Consider the following 21,233-nt stretch of genomic DNA (forward strand, 5'->3'; position numbering starts at 1 on the left):
GTGTGTGTGTGTGTGTGGCCAGCTCAGCCCACCAGGGGGCGGGGCTGGCTGGCATGTGGTGCTGGGGGATTGAACCGCAGTCCCTGAGCTTTGCTTAGCTTGTTCTAAGTAGGTGCTGTAGACCACTGAGCCATCTCACCAGCCCAAAACTATATCTCTTATAGATTAAAATAGGTAAAGATGGCTAGCTTTGTTTGTTTGTTTGTGATAGTCTCACTTCCTAGCCCAGCAGGACCTCAAACTCACCACATGGCCCAGGCTGTACTCAAACTCACAACCCTCCTGCCTCAGCCTCCTGAGTGCTGCATTCATATGTGAGCACGACTGGCTGCAACTAATATTTTCTGGATCAAAATTTTCTCTTATAACAAGATGTAAGAGAAAGTTACAGGTTTACAATCAAATAAAGTAAGTTAGAAAATCTGCAATGTGAAATTTGAATTGGAAATATCAATATAAAACACATAGATAAGTAGAAATATAGATAGATAAACATAGATATATAAGATAAATATAAATATAGATGATATTAGATAGATAGATATAGATGATAGATAGATGATATATGGATATAGATCATAGATAGATATGATAAATAGGTAGAGAGATATGATAGATAGATACTTAGATACACAGATAGATACACAGACAGACAGACAGGCAGACAGATCAGCAGTGCTGTCCACAAGTCCCAGATAAGTGGTAGCCACTAGTACCTTTCAAAACATGCCCCACTGGGACTCAATCAAAAAATGGGTAGCTGGGAATAGAGGCTGAGGCAAGAGGATCGCTGTGAGTTCAAGACCAGCCTGGGCTACAAAGTGAGCTCAAGGTTGGCCTGAACTGCATAGTGAGACTGTGTCTCAAGAAGAGAAAAAAGGGGCCAAGGAGAGAGCTCAGTAGAATAAGCGCTTGCCTGGGAAGCACAGGGTCCTGAGTTCAATCCCCAGTACCAAAAAAAAAGGTCCAAAAAGGGGAAAAAAAAAAAAAAAAAAGAAGATGGGCAATTTTAGGTTTAGGGCAGATTTATCAGGCCAGCTGAGGGAATTGGTTATTCCACAAAACAAGAAGCTCTCAAAGACAGACAAGGACAAAGCAAAAGGACATAGAAACCAGCCTAAATCACTCTCCCTGGCTAAATCTGGAATGCACTGAGCCCCGAAAGAGAGAAACAATGGAAACATGCTGAATTATCCAATCTGTGTCCCCAAAACAGTGCTCAGCAGAGACAAAGAAAACCTCAAGACCACAATGCCTCGCCCATCCCCACGGCAAGTGGCCTCCTAATTCCAGAGAAAGGACTCAGCGTGGCTCCTGGCTTTCCAGCGGGAATTGAGCTTCAGAAAAACTAGATCACCCCTTCTGACTGGCAGACGCGCTTCCTGGGAGGGAGCCCACAATAAATGTGGAAGGGATGAGGCAAGCAGGAAATTGATATTTTGCAACCCCTCATGAAGTCTCCGTATCAGGCCAGGTTCCTCGGTGGATGCTAAAGCCATTAGATGGAAGGCAGACAGGGAGCCAGACGTCCATGTGGAGCCAGAGCCTTATGCCACAGATGGGCTGCGGCACGAAGGGAGGGAAATACGGGCTCTCAACGCAGAGCTGGCCATCGCCAGTGATAGTGGGGCGATGGGACATCATGCGCCTCTGCGCGTGAGCCGCAGCGTGTAGGCACAGCAGCAGCCATGAGCTCCTCAGCCAGCAGCGTGAGCCGCTGTCTGACCCGGCCTGATGCTCACCCCCTCCAGAAATGAGGAGCAGAGGAAAAAGTTAACGCCATAAGGAAAGGACAGGGGGATTCCGGGGCCTGGGATCACACAGCACATGGTAAGGCCTCTTCAACAACCACGCGTCACCAGAAGAGGAAGGGCAGCTGGTTCCAGAGTCACAGGGACTTTTTAGACAGAACAAGCAGACCAACACGCATGGCATCTGAGAAACTCCTGATTGGATGAAAACTGCTGTCGAAGACATACCAAAATCCAAATATGGACCAGGTAGCAGATGGCACTGGGAGAAACTATGATTAATTTACTAGGTCATATTTTAGTTTCAGAAATCCCGGTGCTGCAGGAGGCTGAGGGGGGCGGACTGCAAGTTCAAGCCCAGCCTGGGCCACACAGTGACTTAGTGAAAAAGGCTTGAGATGCAGTTCAGGGTGAAGGCCCTGGGACTGACTCCCCTCCAAAGAAGAAAAAAAAAACCTTACAGATAGTTAAACCAAGTGGGACAAAATGTTAGCAGTTGTTCTGTCTAGTTGGTAGGTATGTTCTTTTCACTTTTCTATATCTTTGAAATTTTTCAAAGTAATTTTTAAAATAAAAGTCATATGACAATGACAAATATGCCATGGCTCTAAAACACACAGGAGCAAGCAAGCACAGTGGTGTATAGCTGCCCATCCATCGTATTTAACTAGAAGTGGTTTCCTGAAATACTATTTGTCATCTTTTTTTTTTTTTTTTTTTTTTTTTTGTACTGGCACTCAAACTCAGGATCTTGCACTTGGTAGGCAGGTGCTTGTGCCTACTGAGCTACAATTCCCTGCCTGGAATATTGTTTGAAGGAGAGATGTAAAACCACATTTAGCCTCCATAGGAAAAATTCCGTGATTGATTAGCAATGTCTGCCATGGGTACAACCTTCAACAGTGGTGTCTTGCATGTTAGCTATTGGCCATCCTGGCTCTGAATCCTCCAGGTAGGCTGAGCTGAGAGAATTGGTTGATCCAGTGATTTTGCATGGAAGGGAAAGGGGGAAAGAAGGAAATTGGAAGAGCTGTCTGAGATTTACAAAATGCATATGTTTTGTTCATGCTGAGCTGAAACATATGTGGTAAGATTTCAATTATCACAGGATAAGAATTCAGTATCCTAAAAACTCAAGTGTTTTTAAACCTGGCGCTACTCCAGTCTTGCTTTTGCCTAGATCTCTAAATGATGTGTTTCTTGTAAAGTTCCCACCTGTCTTGGCCAAGGGGTGGGGACTAGGCCTTGGTCTGTGTGGGGACGGGCTGGAAGAGAGCTGCAGCTAAGAGACTACAGCTGGAGAGGCCAGCAGGAGCGGGCAAGGTGGGTGACGCCCCTTGACAGCCGAGAAGCAGCCCAGTGACCCCTGTTCCTCGCCAGGGTCAGGCCTTGTAGGAGGCCAGTGGGGGGGACTCTAACTGGGCAAAGCAGCCCGTTGGTGAAGCCAGCCTCAGGCGACAATCACCAATCAAGTCACACCCGCTACTGTGTTGCAACCGCTGTGATGAGCTTGTTTGAAGAAATGCTCATAGAGAAAGATGCCCGGCAGCTCCGGCTACTGAACCATGGAGAGCACTTGGACAGGGGCTAGCAACTGCCGACCCCTCTGCCCACAATGAGGCCTGCTGCCTGAGCAGGTGGTCACCCTGCCTGGTGCTGGGGGCCGCTCTTGTCCCCAGCAAGGCCAGACACTGTGTAGGCCAGGCCTGGGAGGCAAGGCCTCTGGACCCTGTGTTGCCCCCAGGGCTCTGAGGTGGGATCTGGGAGCCTCCCAGGCACTCGGCCTCTGTTAAGCAAGCTCAGTGTTTATTTGGTGAAGGCAATGGCTTCCAGATGTTAATGGGCCATGGGGCCTGGGAGCCGGCACTGGGCTCCTCTCCTGGTCGCTAATGGGGAAGGAACGAACGAATCTGGCGCTGATGCCTGGCCAGATGGCTGCTGCTGGGCCCTTCATGGCAGATAAATCATCCCTAGAGGCCGCTTCCAGGACCCTTGACAGCCGGGGCAGCTGAGGAGACAGGAGGGGGACCAGGAGGCCAAATGGGCCTCAGGGCTGCGGATTAGAAAACCGAGGGCCAGAGCACTTTCCAGGAGCCTGCATCAGGAGCCTGGAGTGGTGGGGCAAGGAGAGACCCTAGTCCCAGGGCCTTGACGCTGGGCCGGAGGGCACCCCAGGCAGTGGCTCCAGTCTTTTCTAGGGAAATCTTTTCTTCTTGGGAGCAATCTTTTGGCCTCCTGGAACCACAGGGAGCTTGGCCTTTATTAACTCTTACCCAGCCTGTCTGCTCCCATTCTGGCCACTCCTCCACGGGGAAACTGAGGAGTTTGTTTTTTTTTTTTCAGCACGGTGCTCAAAGGCCCCCAGCAGGCAGAGGACAGGGCTGTGCTCAGAAGCTAGCCACGTCTTGTCCCCAGCCCAGGCCTCAAGCACTCCACCACTGCTGGACCCTGAGAGGTCCAGGATGAAGTCACCTCCTGGTCCCTTAATCAAAACCAGCCGTTGGGAACCTCCCCGCCCCCACCCTGGCCCGAACATCCTAGAAAGCAGGGGCCTCTTACTAGTCTAATGTACAAAACTGAAGCAACTTGTCATCTGTGTATGCTACACTGGGTCGTGAAGGGCGACAGTCCCCAGCAGTGACCGTGCTGAGATGGGAAGTGCGGGACACCAGGGACACAGGACCGTGAAAGGCCCTTGCTCTCCTGGAAGAGAGGGGACTTCCCTGGCAAGGAGGGGGCTGCTGCCGGATGATGGGTTGCCTGGCTCTGCTGCCCCTGCCCACTCCCGCCACCACCTCAACATCCCCAGGCCCAGAGACAGCGCACTGAGCCGGTGTGCTGGGCCAAGCCGTGGGCTGCCTCTCGGGCCTCCATAAATCCCCACCTTTGGGATGGGCCTGGAGGCCCCACTGCCTGCCTCCACCACGGTCCCCTGTCTGTGTGAGGGTGGCGCCCTGGCCTCTACCTCCCCTTAGCTGTTCTGGAACCCCAAGGGGCTCCCGGGGCCTGAGCTCTGCCGCCACTGCCGCCACTCCATGAGCAGGAGCAGGAGAGGCCCACCTGGACGGGGCCTGCTCTGCCGTCACCTAAGGCCGTGCTCCATGCTGCAGGTGCGCAAGGAGGGAGAGCAATGTGCGGTGCAGTGCTGCACACACGCTGCCAGGGTCACGCTCGGCTCAGAGACCTGTGCACGTCTGGGGAGACCTTGCCCAGCTGGAGTCACTGGGAAGACGCAGCTTCCCTGTGGGGGTGGGGGCAGGGCACAGCAGCCCTGGCTGCCCCGCCCGCCACCATGTTCCCAGGCCGCCACATGTCTGGGAACATCTGGAAGGAGCCCAGGCCAAGGCATTGAGCTAACAAACGACAGGGCTCTGCGTCCAGGAAGGAGCGAATTCAACCCCTCCTGGAGGAAGCCTGTCCAGGTCACTGGGGTCCCACTGAGGCAGACGCGCTGCCCACCTGGCTCCCGCAGCAGAAGGTGGCGCCACACAGGGGCTGGTGTGCTCCCCACCTGCACGCCATCCCCCAGTGGCCCAAGGCCACCCTGGGTCTGACCTGCTCCTAGCAAGAAACTTGTTCCCAGACAGTTGGTCAGGAGCAAGGTCTCTCCAAAAGCGAGCCCCTGAGCCACACGTCAGTCTGCTTGCTCTGTGATCCGCTCTGGGATACCTCCCGCCCCCCCTCCCGGGGCTCTAGGCCAGGGCAGACTGACACGCCAAAAACCGAAGCTGAATGTGTCGCTGGGAGCTGTAAACGCCATCTGTCATCGGGGAGTGAAGGCACGCTAATCTAAACATGGCCCTGGAAAGCGTTCACTACAGCTCATAAATACGCAGCACAAGAAAGCTCTCCCAAGGGTGACAGCAGCCTGGCCCTCCCCCACCCCCGCCCACCCCCAGCCTAGCCAGCCTCACACCTTCCTTCCCCTTCCTCCCAGGGCCCCTCCAGGGCCTCCAGGCACCAGTGACACAGCTCCACTTCTCCCCAGCACCTGCTACTTGGCTGGAAAATGGGACCCACACGGCCCAGCCCTCAGGGCCTCTCAGCCCAGGAACATGACACGATCACACAAACACCAAATGGCAATTGTGCGAAGCAGAACTGGGATGGAGGAGGGTTTAAGAGGAGACCTGAGGTCCACAGGAAGTGGAAGATGGCTTCCGTGGGAAGGTGGAAGCTGAGAGGGGCAGGGTAGGCAGAGCAGGAGGAAGAGTAGGGTGTGCCAAGGCCCCCGGAAGGAGGAGTAGTCCGTCAGGGGAGACTCAGGCAGTGCAGGGAGGAGGGCAGAGGCCCGAGAGGGCTGCACACACTACAGGGGACAGCCCTCTTGCACTGAGCCAAATCTTCAGCCTCACCCCACCCCTTGCACGGCTTTTGGTTTGTCTTTTTAAGTGTGAGACAAGATCTTCCTGAGTTTGCCATCCTGGGTTTGAATTTGAGATCCTCCAGCCTCAGCCTCCCAGGGTATTGTGATTACAGGCTGGGCCACCACAGAAAAGTCTCAGCCTCTATACCTGTAAATAGTTTTGTGCAGAAAACCCAAAGCACCAGCTTCGGGCTGGGTGGGAGGTGTGGGAGAGTGCACCGCTGCACTCCAGCTGGAGGCCTCCTGCACCACACGGGTGTCAGCACTGCGCAGCCCCGCGGGGTGCGGGACAGCAGCACCCTCACTCACCTCTGCCACTTGCTGCTTGTCCAGGTGAAAAACCTGTCCCGAACTGGTGGAGGCGATCTCCTCGTAGGCCAGGTAACCAGGGTGGGTGCGGTCACCACAGTCACCCGTCAGCACAAAGACCACCTGCAAGATGGACACGTGGCCCGTCTGGGGTCTGGATGGAGTGGCTAGGCCCGTGGTGTTGGGTCCATGAGCCAAGGCAGGGCGAGTGCTCCCATGGGTCACACACACAGTAGGTACTCAATGAATGAGAGAAAATCTACAGCACAGGAGCAGGGTGTGGAGTTGCTTCATCTTGGTGCACCCCAAGGCTGCAGGACAGAAACGCCCAACCTCTCTTCTGAGCCCTGGGACAGTGTGGGTGGGATGAGGGGATAGGAGCAGAGGTGTCAAAGGCATGGACTCCACAGGTGTGTGGAAGGGGGCTGGGCGGGCCTGGCCAGGAGCCAGCCTGGCAGGAGGGCAGGACCCCACTCAAGCGCTCCAGCTGGAGGCCCGGCCCGTGCTCACCTGCGACTGCTTCAGCTGCAGGATCTGCAGCAGCTCCTCCTTCTTGTGATAGTCCTTGGCACGGGCATCCGAGAAGACGTAGATGTAGGAGCCCGGGTTGGCGACCTCCACAGCAGCCTTGATGGCCCCCACGCTCATCTCGGGGCAGTCGCCACCACCCTGGAGCGAGGGGGCATGTCGGCAGCTGCGGCCACCTCCTCAGACAGGGCGCTGGCGACACCTCCAGAACCCAAGGGAGTGGAGGTCCCCTCACGCGGGGCCTTGGCGCCGCCCAGCCAGGCTCAGCTGCGGCACCACCTCTCCCTCCCAGCTGGGCAGAGCAGCACTGGACCTGCTTGGCCCAGGTTTCATCTCACGCAGGCACTGTGCAGTGACAGGGTCCCACCCTGTGGACCATGGCGCGGGAGGGTGATGTGACACCAGGAAGCCTCGCCCGCAGATTTAGTTACCAACATGGCACGTGCTTGGGGCAGGGCATGGGAGCAGCCAGCAGAGCCCCAAGAGCTGCTCACTGCCCACGGCTTAGCAGATGCAGGTGCAGAGGGCAAGAGGAAAGCGGCTGAAGCTGCCTCCCCAAGCCTCTCTGCAAGCCACCCTGGTGTCACCCCAGTACACCTTCACCCCATCCTCACGTCTGCACCCCTGGCCGGCTGCTGTGGGGTTTGCACACAGGGTTTTCAGTAGACACTTCTTCCTGTCCTCCCCACAAGGCCCTCTGGGCCCCTGAGAGAGCTGGGCCTGCGTCTCCATGCCCTTGACTGGGTACAGATGCTTCTCCCCCCTGCCCCTCTCATTTACTCATCAAGTAATAACCTGTAGGTGCTGGGCACAGGGCTCAGGAGGGAAGGAGCCCATTGGGTACAGCTCTCCAAGGTCCCCACACTGGGTGCAGACCCTCACCAAGCTGAGAGGAAGTCATGGGGAAAAGTCGCCATCTTGGCCTCCAGGTGGGGCAAAGACCCGGTTTCTGTCATAGACTGGGAAGGACAAAATAGAGGGCCACAGCAGGGGCTGGGGCAGCCCACCTGCACATAGAGTTCTCGAAGCTCCTTCTGGAACACCACCGGGTCCACCGTGAGCGTGACTGGGCCGATATCTGTGGGAGCAAGGTTCAAACATGCTTTGGCCCAGAGCAGGCCACGAGCCCCAGGGAGCTCAGAGATGGAGCAAAGGGCAAGTCCTGTCCCCACTTCCCAGCTACAGCCCCTGACATGTGACCCAGACACTCCTGAGAGCACCCCACTCCCTACCCTCCCTTTCCACCCATTCCCACTCAGTGGGGAAAGTGGAAGAGAAAGACGAAGAAACAGAGACGCAAACAAGCGATCCACTTTGGAGCACACAGCACAGATCCACCCGCAGCAGGTCTGTAAGCATCAAGCCTTCTGGATTCCCTGTGTGGACATCGGTACATCCGCAGGCACAGTGAGGGAGAGTGCCCGGATGTGCCCACTGGTGTCAGCCAGGACGTGGCGCAGGAGCGTCCATCCAGCGCAGGGCAGATGCAAACGGCCCAGGCACTTTGGAAGGCAGCGGCAGTTTCTAAAACTCTCAGCATCGGGGAGCCGTGTGGCCCTATGAGGCTACATTCAGGTGTTCACACAGAAAGAGGCAAACGTGCGCCCGCAGGGAGCCCTGCACGTAAACATTCTGTCCCAGTGGTGGCCCAAAGCCAGCAGCATCCCACAGTCAATGAATCGGGAAGACCACCACAGGATATTTATGTACAACAATCTCCCTCATCCATAGGGAGCTCATGCCAAGATCCCCAGGGACCCCCAAATCACAGAGTACCAGGCCTGCGTGAATGGTCTTTCCCTACATTCACATAGTACCTGTGATAAAGTTTAATTTATTTTTATTATTTATTTATTTTGGTCTTTTCAGACAGGGTCTCACGGTATACTTCAGGCTGGCCTTGAGCTCACTTTGTAGCCCAGGCTGGTCTGAAACTCGAAACGATCCTCCTGCCTCAGCCTTCCAAGTGCTGAGATTACAGGTTTGTACCGCCACACCTGGCTTAAAGTTTACTTTATAAGTTAGGTAGAGTACGAGATTAACAACAACAATGAAGATAAAGTAGAACAATGGTAACCATAGGGTGTAGCTGGGCATGGACGGATTACCCCTGTCACCCCAGTACTCAAGAGACAGCTAGGAAGAGCGCCTGTGAGCTCAAGACCAGCCTGGGCTTCATAGTGAGACCTTTTCTCAAAAAAGCCAAAAACAAAAAAGCAAAATATGCTGTAATAAAATTGCCAGCATCGCTGTTCTTGCACTCTGGGCCATTACTAAGTGGGTAGGGTTACACCAACACCACGGGCACCGCACCAGCCGGCGTTGGTTGGTGGCCGAGTTAATCCACAGCCAAGACAGCTCCTAAGTGACTGACAGGCAGGTGGCACGTACAGTGTGGGTCTGAGGGACGCAGGGACACGCAAGACAGAGCAGGGCAGTACGAGATCTCATCACACAGTTGGGACAGTGTGCCCCTTACAACTCGGGAATGATTTCTGTAGTTTTCCATTTCCTATCTTTGGTTCTTGGTCGCAGTCGGTAGCTGAAAGCAGAAAAGCAGAAGGACAGAGAAGGGGCAGCCAGCGGGGGTGGGGGTAGGGGGCAGCGACGGGACTCAGGGCCTCCCCGACCCCAACGAGGGCAGAGGAAGCAGCATGGGAAAGAAACGCCGTCCGCAACTGGCCCAAGGGCAGCTCAGGTGCGCACGCCACCGTCTGTAGAGTGACCTCGTGCGCCACAGGATTGCACGCTAAGCTGACAGCAGGGCACAGGGTGACTTCCTGCCCACCTGGTGGTGCTGGGTGACGGGGCCATCACGCTCTGCTTACTCTGTATACATTTGCGGTGTTCCCTCGTGAAGAGTTTTGATCCCTACACAGCAGCAGTGGACGTCCCAGCCAGCCAGTGAGCCAGCACGGTCCATGCGTGAAGCAGCCTGACTCTAACAGAGCAGGAGGCACATCCCGGGGGCCTGCATGGCCAGTGCATCGATGGAGTCCTGGCTGAAGTCTAGTCATGGGCTAGTTTTAGTTTAGGAATTCCAAATTCCACTCCTCCCGGGAAACTTGCCTGTTTGGCAGATGTCAGCCCTTTAGCAGAGAGGTCACGGGGTCATCGGGTACCCCTCATGCCTATTACCAAGTAGGAGTGTGGACCCCACCCTCCACCCTCCACCGATGGGACATATGTCTGTATGTCCCATCGCATCCTCCTTTGCCCACCCTGACCCCTACCGAGCACTGCACCAGCTATGGGACCAGTGAGAGCTCAGCTCACAGTTTTAAACCTCAGTTTCCCTATCTGTAAAATGGGTCCTGAAGAGCCTTACTGTTACATAGCCCAAGAACCAGAACTACGAGGATTTGGGAAGCCAGGTGTGAACCCCTGACAGTGTGGCCAGAGCAGGGTCCAGAAGCTGAGGCAGGCTTTATGGGGGCCCAAGAAGGTGCTGGCCAAAGACGGCCTCCCCTCAGCATAGGTGCCTCATTGGACTAAGAATAGCGATCTGGCTCCTGCTGGATATTTCTTCTTTATGTAACAATCCACGTTCGCTATCTTGCAGCACCCCGCATATGTGGCAATGACACTGCCGTTCCCTAGGCCCTCACTTCCCACGGGCTGCAAGGGGAGACAGGCCTGACATCTGCTTTCTAAACCCTCCCTGGTGCCAGCTGGGGACCTCACAGGCATCTTATAGAGGACAGCGACACAGCCAAGGTGCGATTGGTCCAGGGACGCAAGGCGGCAGGTGGGCTTGGGGTGACTCAACACAAACCAAGCTCTTCACGACCCCTGCCCTCAGCATCTCAGGACCTGGACACAGGAGCCCTGCCCGGGGGTAACCAGAGAGGGGTGCGGTGACCCCAAGTCTATCAACCAGTCATTACATTTTTGCCTAGAACTTCCAAAATTTGTATTCATATATATGCATAAATATTTCTTACACACACAGTATTGCAGGCAGAACTTTTACAGAAGTTTATGGACAACATGCTTTTTGTTTTGATTTGGTTTGGCTTTTTGACATCCCGGGTACCTGGTCCCGCTCCTCCACCCCTGCCCCTACCAACCGCCTGTCACCCATGGAAAGCCTGGCGCGTCCGCTTCTGCCCTGGGTCTGTCCCCCTCCACGCGCTCGGGGTGACATCCACGGACATCCAGTTCCCGAGGCTGGGCTGGCACCCGCCCGAGGGCTTTGTGCTTGCTTTCAGCTGGGGCCAGGGGACGGGCTGCCTCTCCCTCATGGTCCACCCCCACTCAAGAAAATGTTAGCCACTCTCATTGCTTCCTTCTGTGGGTTTCCATTTCTTTTCCCTTTTTCGGTACTGGGGACGGCACTCAGGACCTTTACCCCCAGCTCCGGCCCTGGCCCTTTAAATATTTAATTTTAAGACAGAGTCTCAACAAGCCACTAAATTCTCAAGCTTGGGGGGGGTGGTTGTCTCTCTGTTTTGCTTTCTCATTCCTAGTCCGCACGCTCAGTACCCAACGCTGTGCTCCTCGCGGGAGCTGCAGGCTCGGAGCCGTCCTCGTCTCTTCATTCCTTGCCCTCCCCTCCCCCATTCCTCAGCCCCCTGCCCCTTGGTACAACACCTAGCTCCCCGTTTCCTATTATCTAGCTTCTGTTTTGCTGGTTATTCTCACTTTGGGTTCCTCACATCAGAGAACCAAACAATACTTAAGCCTGGTGCCCAACTGACTCAGTTCGCGAGCCCTGTGGTCTCCAGAGGACCCACTGTGCTTCCAGAGACTTGAGCCTTCTTCCTGGCCGAGTGGGACTCCACGGCGGGTAAGTACCACAGTCCTTAGTCACCAGTGCTGAGCTGAGGAGCCCAGAAGGCTCCACCTCCTCATCTGAACTCCCACGGCCCATGAGCATGCGTGGATGAGCTCCACCCCGCCCTGCTCCCAGTCCTGACACAGGGTCATCTCTCCACCTCCTTGCCCCGCACCACACCAGGCCCCAAGAACACCCCACAGCTGTTGCTGGATGCTGGACCTGCCTGACCCCGCCCCACGCACGATGCCACCCACCATCACACAGAGAGACGGGTCCTTTGTGGCAGGACAGCAGAGGTTGGCCCTGCCCGGGGAGGAAAACCAGAGAAGGAAGGTATCTGTGACTCAGCTGAGACACGGTGACAATACCGAGGGAAGAGCTTTCTCAAGTCAGCCTTGGGGATAACAGGGGATGCGATCAGGAGGCGCAATCTTGCACACGCGTGTGTGTACTCAGGCACATCTGTGGCTTTCTCCCCTCTCTCCAAACAGATGGCCCCCAAATGTGCCCGGGGAGCCAGCTGCTGCTGACAGAGCCGGGGGGAGATCCACTTCCTGACGCTAGAGGGGCTGGGTGGGTGGGGGCCTTCTTGTCACCTGCCCTGATATGCATCTGCCATTTACCCCTGCCACCCACTCCCAGCAGCCCCAGGGAAAGGGACCGAGTGGGCTGCTTCCTGCCACTCGATGATGCCGGCCATGGCTGCACCTGTGTTTCCTGAGGCCTACAGCACCATCAGCTCCGGGAAGAGTGACCAGGTCCTCCAGCAGGATGGGGACCAAGGTGCCAGAACTGGGCAGGACACTGTTTTGTCCCTGCTGGAGGACACCTATGACCACAGTCACAAGAGGCCCCCTCCTTCTCCCTCTTTCACCCTGTCCACCCAGGAAGATGAGCCCCGGACAAAGCCCCCAACCACCCTGCATTGTAACACATGGCCATCCTGATGCTGCTGTGGACCACGAGTGGGGGGCTGGGAAGGGAGGGGGAGGAGGGAGGGGAAGGAAAGGAGATGAGAGGAAGGGGATGGGAGAGGAGGGGAAGGGCGCAGGAGGAGGAGGAGGAAGTGGGCGCTGGGGCGACGCGGAGCCTGGTGAGGATTGCCTTGCACATGTCTATGCTGCAGCAGGCTACCTGATATGGGTGATTTACAAAGAATGGAGGTTTGAGGCTGGGAGTGCCAGGTCATGGCAGGGCAGCTGCTGGGCTCTGGCAGCACAGGACAGAGGACAGAAGGGGAGGTGCGCACACAGGAGGGACAGCAGGAGGGCTGGGCTCGCTGTCTAATGGCCCTGCCTCATGATGAGGAGCCCGACACAGTGAGAATTGTCCCCCCAAAAGTAATACCCAGCCATTCGTGAGGATGGAGCCCTCGCGACCCACTCACACAGCTAGAAGCGGGGCTCGTGTCTGTGGTGGCTTCCTGGGCCACCGGAGGGTGTAGCAGAGATGTGTCTGTCACAGCCTTGGAGGCCGGAAGCACAGTGTTGGGCACTGGCGCACCCTCTTGCAGGACTCCATGGACACTGAGCTCCAGGCCGTTCTCTGGCTCTGAGGCAGTCAGCAGCCCTGAGTGCCCCTGGGTGCAGACGTCGCTGCCACCTCCCCAGTCTCCTCTGTCTGTGTCTCCTCCTGCAGGACGCTGCACACATGGAGCAAGGCCCCCTCGGCACGGCCTCATCTCCTTCCATGGGTCAGGATCCTGTTGCCAGACAGGTCCCATTCTGAGGTCTCAAGAGAACGGGGATTGTGAGCAGCTGCCATTTAACCCATCCGACATCCAGATTCACGCGTTTGGCTCCAAGCCTTGTCCTTCACCATCCACACTACATCCACACAAGGATGACAGTGACGAGAGGGATGGCGGCTACTCCTCCTGGGTAAAGATTCGCTAAGCACCAGGGTTTCTCCCAAGCACCTGATAAGCACTCACTCACGGGCGCCCAAGGGCAGCCTGCGGGACCTCCAGCCCTTGTCTCCATGTCACTGAGGAGAACACCCGAGAAGCGGCTGTGGCCATCACCGCCACCAAACGGCAGCATCTGTGTCCAAGCTGCACCCCCACGGGCAGCTGCGAAGTCACGCACTTGATCCCCGTTCCCCGTCCCTGCCCCCTGACAGGAGGGAGCTTCGGGTGAGCGCTTGAAAACAGCTGGGCAGCTCTGGCGTGCAGCCCCTCCAAGCTGGCCGGTCATGCCCTGGGTGCCAGCAAGCTGCCCAAGAGCAGATGAGCCCAGAAGCCTGTCCCTGATTTCTCTCCCTGTGGAAATGGTCACACCTGCAGCCACCACCTGGGGTCCAGCCTCAGGAGGCCCTGGCCAGCCGCTTCTAGGCTGTCTCCCTTCCTCCTCAAAGTAAGGTTTACCTCCTAGAGCCAAGTCCAGAGTTCACCCCCTCCTCCAGGGGTACCCAACCTGACAGGGTCCCGCTGTGCTCCCCCCTCCAAGATTCAGCTGTCCCCTCTCAAAGCACCACGGGGCAGAGGGTAACACTCAGCCTGCTAGAATTCACAGTTCCTGAGCCGCTGTGGCTTGGTAAAGGTATGACAGTGATATGCCCAATTCGGCTAGCACCTGCCAGGTACACAGACATCCCGGCCTCCAGAGGAGGGCAGGGGGGTGTGGGCAGAGGGAGGGGCTCCTTCCTGCAGCAGGAGGACAGATCACCCTAACTTGAAAATAAGCAAGTTAATAACACTGCTGCTCACAGGTGCAGTGAAGACCATGCCCACACGCCTGCATGCACACACGTACGCACACGCACACACACACACGTGTGCATGCATGCATGCACCTCCAGAGCACACAGCCCAGCCCTATGTGGTGACCCACACCTGTAATCCCAGCACTCAAGAGGCTGAGGCAGGAAGATCACAATTTTGAGGCCAGCCCAGACTACAATGAATTAAAGACCAGCTTGAACTACGTAGAGAGACCCTGTTTCAAAAACAAACAAACAAACAAAAAAGCACACAGCCTGAGCTCCAGCCGTCCCAGCTCATAGGCAACTTGGTGGACCTGGCAAACGCCCCACCCTGCCAGGCCCACCATGGCCACCAGAAGCCGGCTCTTCCCTTAGGAAAGCCAGCTGTGCACCTGGGCTCCAGGGGCAGCCAGGGAAGAACTGGATGGCCACTCACAGCAGGGCTCCGAGTCTCCCCTAGCCAACGACATACGGCCTTTATACAGAAGACTGACTCCCCAGACACCACAGGAATGCAGGTAAGACAAAGTCTCGAGCTCCATGCACAAGAGGGCAAGTAGGGACAGCATTTTTGGAGCAGTTGGTTGGACAGAAGGGGTCGGAATTGGGCCTGGCCCTGCCCTCTGACTAAGCAGGTCTGCTTCTGAGCTCCCCTGAGACCATCTGCAGACACCAGGTGCCAAGTGCGCAGGTGCTGGCGGCAGCCTGTCCTGCATGTCACCAGGACGTGGATGCCGGAATTCCTGAGATAGACGCTTACATGGCCACTCAGCCAGCTGTCGAGTGCAATAAAAGGCAGATGAGAGGAGGCAAGGAGATCTGTCTTTTGTGAAAAGGAAAGGGACCAAGAAAGACGGGGGATGGATGAGAGAGGAGGGGATGGGAACGGAAGAAGGAGGAGGATTCGTTCCGTGCGCGTAGCTCCCACGAGGAGCGGGGTCATTACAGCTGCGCACACGTGCGAAAGCCCAGCGGGGACCTCATACAGTGGGAAAGACACACTATATGGAGTGAGGGTGGAAAATGCTCTGTGGGGGCCGGGGAGATGGCTCAGTGGAATAAGCGCTTCCCTGGCAAGCGCAAGGGCCTGAGTTCAATGCCCGGTTCCACCAAAAAAAAAAAAAAAAAAAAAGAAAAGAAAGAAAGAATGAAAGGAAAATGCTCTGTGTACTGTGATAGTTCAAATTCAGGGGGCACGTACCGGGCACATACCGATGAGTGGAGGAAGGCACATTGCACATGCAGCCCTAGAAAGGCATCAAAGTATCTTACAGGGTTTGTATCTCTTTAAAAAAAAAAAATGTAAGACTGGGTGTGGTGGCGTGCACCTGTAATCTCAGCACTTGGGAGGCTGTAAACAGGAGGATCGCTACAAGAGCAATCTACGCGGTGAGACCCTGTAGATCCTGTCCTAAATACAAAAATCAATCAATCAATCAATCAATTTTTTAAAAAGAAATTTTTTTAAAACTTTCACTTATTTACTTGGTACACAGTGGGACCTGGTCCAAAAACAAACAAACAAACAAACAAACAAGAATTTTCTTTCCCTAGATGACAAAAATCTCAAACTAAGAACCTGCAGCACAGGCTTAGGGACTCAACTCGGTGGGGGGCACCGGGACAAAATAAAAATCAGCCTCCTTCTGCAAGTGGTGTAACACCCTAAACAAGACAAAAAAGACTCCAGCCAACCCCAGGACCCAGCCGCACCCTGAAAGTTCAGGCTGACAACTGCTACGGGGTGCCTAAGATAAGAAACATTTGATTGGGAAGGAGGAGACCACGCTGTCATGCAGACAAGCTATGGCTGTCAACCTAGAAAACATCACCCCAAAAAATAGTTTAAAAGAAGCTGCTGAAAAGATGTTGGAAAGGAAAAAAATATAGGAAGTCAAATCAACTTCCAGCAAGCTAGCAATACTCATTTGCAAAAAGATGTGATGGAAAAAAATCTTGGTCAAAATAGTGATTGGAATTTTTTTTTTTTTCAGAACTGAGGATTGAACTCAGGCCCTTGCGCTTGCCAGGGAAGCGCTTACTCTACTGAGCCATCTCCCCAGCCCTCAAAATAGTATCAAAAAACAGAATATTCAGAAATGATCTTTAAGTGAAAAGGATAGACTGTATAAGAATAAAATTATAAATCTTCACTAAAGGAAATAAATCTGTGGGCAGAGAAGGAAACTTGCCTTCATTTAAAAATTATTATAATTTTTTTTGAACCGGGAATCGAACCCAGAACCTTGTGCTTGCCAGGAGGATGAGTATGCCACTGAACTGTTTCCCTGGCCTAAAATTAATTGCTTTAAACACCAATTCTTCCACAAAGGAAATGTTAATGAAATTCAAGCAAAACTACAGTAGGGAGGGCCAGGGAGCTAGCTCGGCCGTCAAGCGCCTGCCTGGTAAACACAAGGACCTGAATTCGATCCCGGGTACTGCATGCCTTGGCAGCCACCGAAACCAGCATGTTGGTGCACACGTGTAATCCCAGCCCTGAGGAGGCTGACACAGGAGGATCACTAGGAGTCTGAGCCAAATACATAAACAAATGAGATTTAAAAAAAAAAAAAAAAAAACTACAGTAAGGCTTTTTCTGTTGAGGAATGTTTATTTGGTTGTTTGTTTTGTTTTTTATTGAGACAGGGTCTCACTATGTAGCCCAGGCTGGCCTCAAATTCATGGTGATCCTCCTGCCTCAGCCTTCCAAATGCTGGGAAGACAGGCACACAGCACCACGCCCTCTTTTCTATTTTATCTGAAGGAATACATGTTCTAGAATACTTTGAAATTGAAGAATATGGATAAAAAGGTAGAAAATCCGTTTTGCATACACAAGGCCCTGGCTTCTGTCCCCGGCACCAAGAGAAAGGCTGCCTAAGTAACGTTGGCAGTAAATGAAGCAGGAGAACCAAAGTCGAAAGAACCGCGCGCTAGGGGCTGGGGAGATGGTTCAGTGGAATAAGCACTTCCCTGGCAAGCACAAAGGCCTGAGTTCAATCCCCGTTTCCGCAAAAAAAAAAAAAAAAAAAAGAACAAAGAACAGGGCTGCAGGCTCGAGGCTGTGAATCTACAGCTAAGTCCCCGAGGCTGGGGGATGGAGGTGGCCGAGGCCAGGCCCGTCCTGCTGCAGCGGGAGGCACAGATAAGCAGCATATGTTTGGCTGCTCCTGCGGGTGGGAAAGCTCAGAAGGCCCATGTGGTAGTAATTTGGAGCTGGAGACGTCGTAGGAACGAGCGCTGAGCTGAGCATAGGCGCAGACGGCGCGGCTAGAAGCGCCGCTGGGCTCGGGACACACACGGCGCCCTGCTGCAGGCGGCCGAGGCCGGGCCCAGGAGTGCGGACCCCGCGGCAGCGTCGTGGCCCTGAACCCTCGGCCTGGAGCTGACACCACGCTGCAGGGAAGCATCCGGCCGGGGAGGAACAGCTAATCCTAGCGCCGGGCCAAGGAGGACAGAAGCGGAGCTGCCGCAGCCTGCCGTGCCAGGAAGCCAGAAAACACTCAGAAATGAAGAGTAAATAAAAATAGTTTCTTCAAAACATCCTGGATCCCAAACTGGGAGTGTGTCACAGGGACACGGGAGCCAGCTGAACGAGCTTCCAATGACCAAAGCTCGAAGAATTTGAGGCAGAAGATAAACAAAGTAGCCTTGGATTCGAACCCAAAGGATGAGCGAAGCGGCTGAGGTTCCACGCTGCGCTGAACTGATGAAGAATGGGGCGGGCAGTGCTGGGGTGGCAGGCGCATCCTGCGCGGCAGTGGCCGTCACCTGCAGCCACCAGGGCAGGCAGCGCCCAGGGGGCCTTCTCGGGCGTGCATTTCTCTGATGACTGCACTGAATCTCCTCGGTTCCCCCCAAACACGTGCTGAACCTCTCAAAACATCAGCCAATCACAGTCAACCGAATGCCTGACCCGCACTCCACAGAATAAGCCAGGTCATGATAAGACCCGGTCACCCCACAATGCCAAGGATGTAGCTCAGTGGCACGATCGCCTGCCTGGCAAGTGCAAGGTCCTGAGCTGGACTCCCAATACAAAAAAAGGCCAACCCAAAGTGCTTAAGAAAAACGCAGCTAAATGTCCTATGGGGGCCAGAGTGGGAACAAAAAATGACCCCCAAAGGCCAGGTGCGGTGGCATATGCCTGTGATCCCAGCACACAGGAGTCTGAGGCAGGATAACTGTTGAGAGTTCAAGGTCAGCCTGGGTTATATAGTGAGACTCTGCCTCAAAAACAAAACAAAACAAACTACAGAGAAATTTAAGAGATCTGAATAAAGTGTAGACTTTAGAGAATCATGAATTAGTACTGGTGGGGGCTGGTGAGATGGCTCAGTGGTCTAAAGCACCTACTTGGAACAAGTTTGGCAAAGCACAGGGACTGCGGTTCGATCCCCCAGCACCACATGCCAGCCAGCCCCACCCCCTGGTGGGCTGAGCTGGCCACACACACACACACACACACACACACACACATAAATAAATAAATGTAAAAAAAAAATTTTTTTTTAAATGAATTAGTACTGGTTCCCATGGAAAGGCAGCTTGGGAATGCAAGATGTTAATCTTAGGGACCCTGGGCATGGGGTATATGGCAGCCTACTGTGTTCACAATGATTTTGCAAATCTAAAGCTGTTCTAGGATAGCTCAGGAGACTAAGCACCTGCTTAGCAAGCATAGTGACTCGGGTTCAATCCCCACCACCACAAGCTGCACTGGCCCCGCCCCTGGGCACACTGAGCCAGCCACCGAATCTAGGTGTGGTGGCACATGCCTGTAATCCCAGCACTGGGGAGGCTGAAAAACAGCAGGATTATGAGTTGGAGCTGCATAGTGAGACCCTGGACAAGACACATAAATTTTAAAAATAAATGAATAATAAATTTAAAAAAGAGCTGCATAAAACTGTTCTAAGAATTTTTCAGTTGATTAAAAATAGTACATGGAATAATTCACTCTTTTAGTAAATACATAAAGGCCGATGGGCAGGATATGGTGGTGCCCATCTGCAACTCCAGGGGCCCGGAGGCTGAGGCAGGAGGATCGCTGGGAGTTTGAGGCCAGCCTGGGCTACACAGTGAGCTCAAGGCCAGCATGAATGCTGTAGTGACACCTTGTCTCAAAAAGATTAAAAAAAAAAAAGACTGACAATTTATATGTGTTCCTGGCACAAGAATCATCATACAGAACAGAATGGAGCCCAATTAAGCTCCTAATCTATAAAGTAATTTGGGTTAAAAATAGGAACAAGGGCCAACCAGATAGCTCAGTGGACTAAAGCGCCTGCTTAGGTGTAACTGAACCAGGGGTTCAATCCCTGATGTGCTGTGCCGGCTCCACCACCGGTGTCGCACTGAGACAGTGATCGAGACTGAGCCTTGTGGCGTGCGCCTGTAATCCCAGCACTTGGGAGGCTGAAAACAGGAGGATCACTGCAAGTCTGATGTGCGTAGTGAGACCCTGTAGACACTATTAAATACATTTTAAAAAAGAAAAGAAAGGTTTGTGCTAATATTGTTTGGACAATTAAATGTCAATATCTTGGATTACGAATAATTAATTTAGACATAACCATACACAATGTATTAACCATTGTTACTCTACTATTACCTAGTTTTGAAATTTTGTTTTTCTTTAAAATAAAAAAGTATATCAATAAAATTATGGAAAAAAGATTTAAAAAAGGAAAAAATAAATAAAAATAAATAGAAATGAAAAAGTAGGGGGGCCTGCCCCTTAGTTCAGTTCCTTAAGTGGCTGCTTCAACAAAGCAGTCAGGCTCAGGTTGCTGTGGTTCGATTCCCACAACTCAAGCCAGCCAAACCTGACCTGAAGGCATTCGGAGCAAAAAATAAATAAAATAAAAAAGTAGGGCCAGTGACATAGGTCAGCAGACTAAGCACCTGCTTAGGCAAGCACAGGGACCAGGTTCGATCCCCAGCACCACATGCTGAGCCGGCCCCACCCCTGGGCACGTTGAGCTGACCACCGAGACTGGGTATGGTGGTGCACACCTATAATACCAGCGCTGGGGAGACTGAAAACAGGAGGATCGCTATGAGTTCGAGCTTTGTAGTGAGACCCTGTATCAAATACATAAAATAATTAATTAATTAAAATAAAAAACAAAATGTAGGAGCCAAATGATGGGGGAAAGTATTATTTAATAATAAAAAAAAATCTGAACAATTACTTGCGCCATTCCAGAAGAATTATATTACATTTTTTACATATTTTAAAGAATTTTGGGGGGCTGGGGAGATAGCTCAGTAGAATAAGTGCTTGCCTGGCAAGTGCAAGGTCCTGAGTTTAATCCCCTGCCCTGAAGGAAAAAAAAAAAAAAAAGAATTTTATGTGAAAGGACTAAAAGCAAAGAGAGAAAATAAAAAACTCAGAACATCTGACTCTGTGACAGAAAAACAAAACATGCCTTCTTAAGCATCTAAAGGAATCATGAAAGGGAGCAAAAATAAAGAGATTTCACCACACATTTAAAATATCAGGAGCTGGGCCGGGGAGATGGCTCAATATAATAAGCACTTGCCTGGCAAACACAAAGGCCTGAGTTCAATCCCTGGTCCCACGAGAAAAAAAAAAAGAAAGAAAGAAGAAAAGAAAAAAATCAGGAGATGGGGAGATAGCTCAGTGGCATAAGCACCTGCCTGGCAAGCACCATGTCCTGAATTCAATCCCCTGTACAGCAAAATAAATAAATAAAATTAAGATAAAAAATAGAACATCCAAGGGACCAGGGAGATGGCTCAGTGGAATAAGCGCTTCCCTGGCAAG

At 53.3% G+C, this 21,233-nt stretch overlaps 1 protein-coding gene across 1 annotated transcript in view; it reads right to left on the bottom strand.

Moving 5' to 3' along the window:
• The window catches only part of Hmcn2 (hemicentin 2), a 128,861-nt gene that overhangs the window by 103,783 nt on the left and 3,845 nt on the right, over positions 1-21,233 (bottom strand). Inside the window, exons 2-4 of the mRNA XM_012516738.2 lie at positions 7,962-8,032; positions 6,937-7,095; positions 6,427-6,549 (exon numbers count right to left, since the gene is read on the bottom strand). Coding sequence (XP_012372192.1) covers positions 6,427-6,549; positions 6,937-7,095; positions 7,962-8,032 — 353 coding nt within the window. The remainder of the gene's footprint in view (positions 1-6,426; positions 6,550-6,936; positions 7,096-7,961; positions 8,033-21,233) is intronic.

This window comes from Octodon degus, unplaced genomic scaffold (assembly GCF_000260255.1).
Source record: "Octodon degus isolate 3935 unplaced genomic scaffold, OctDeg1.0 scaffold00123, whole genome shotgun sequence".
NCBI classification, from domain to species: Eukaryota; Metazoa; Chordata; class Mammalia; order Rodentia; family Octodontidae; genus Octodon; species Octodon degus.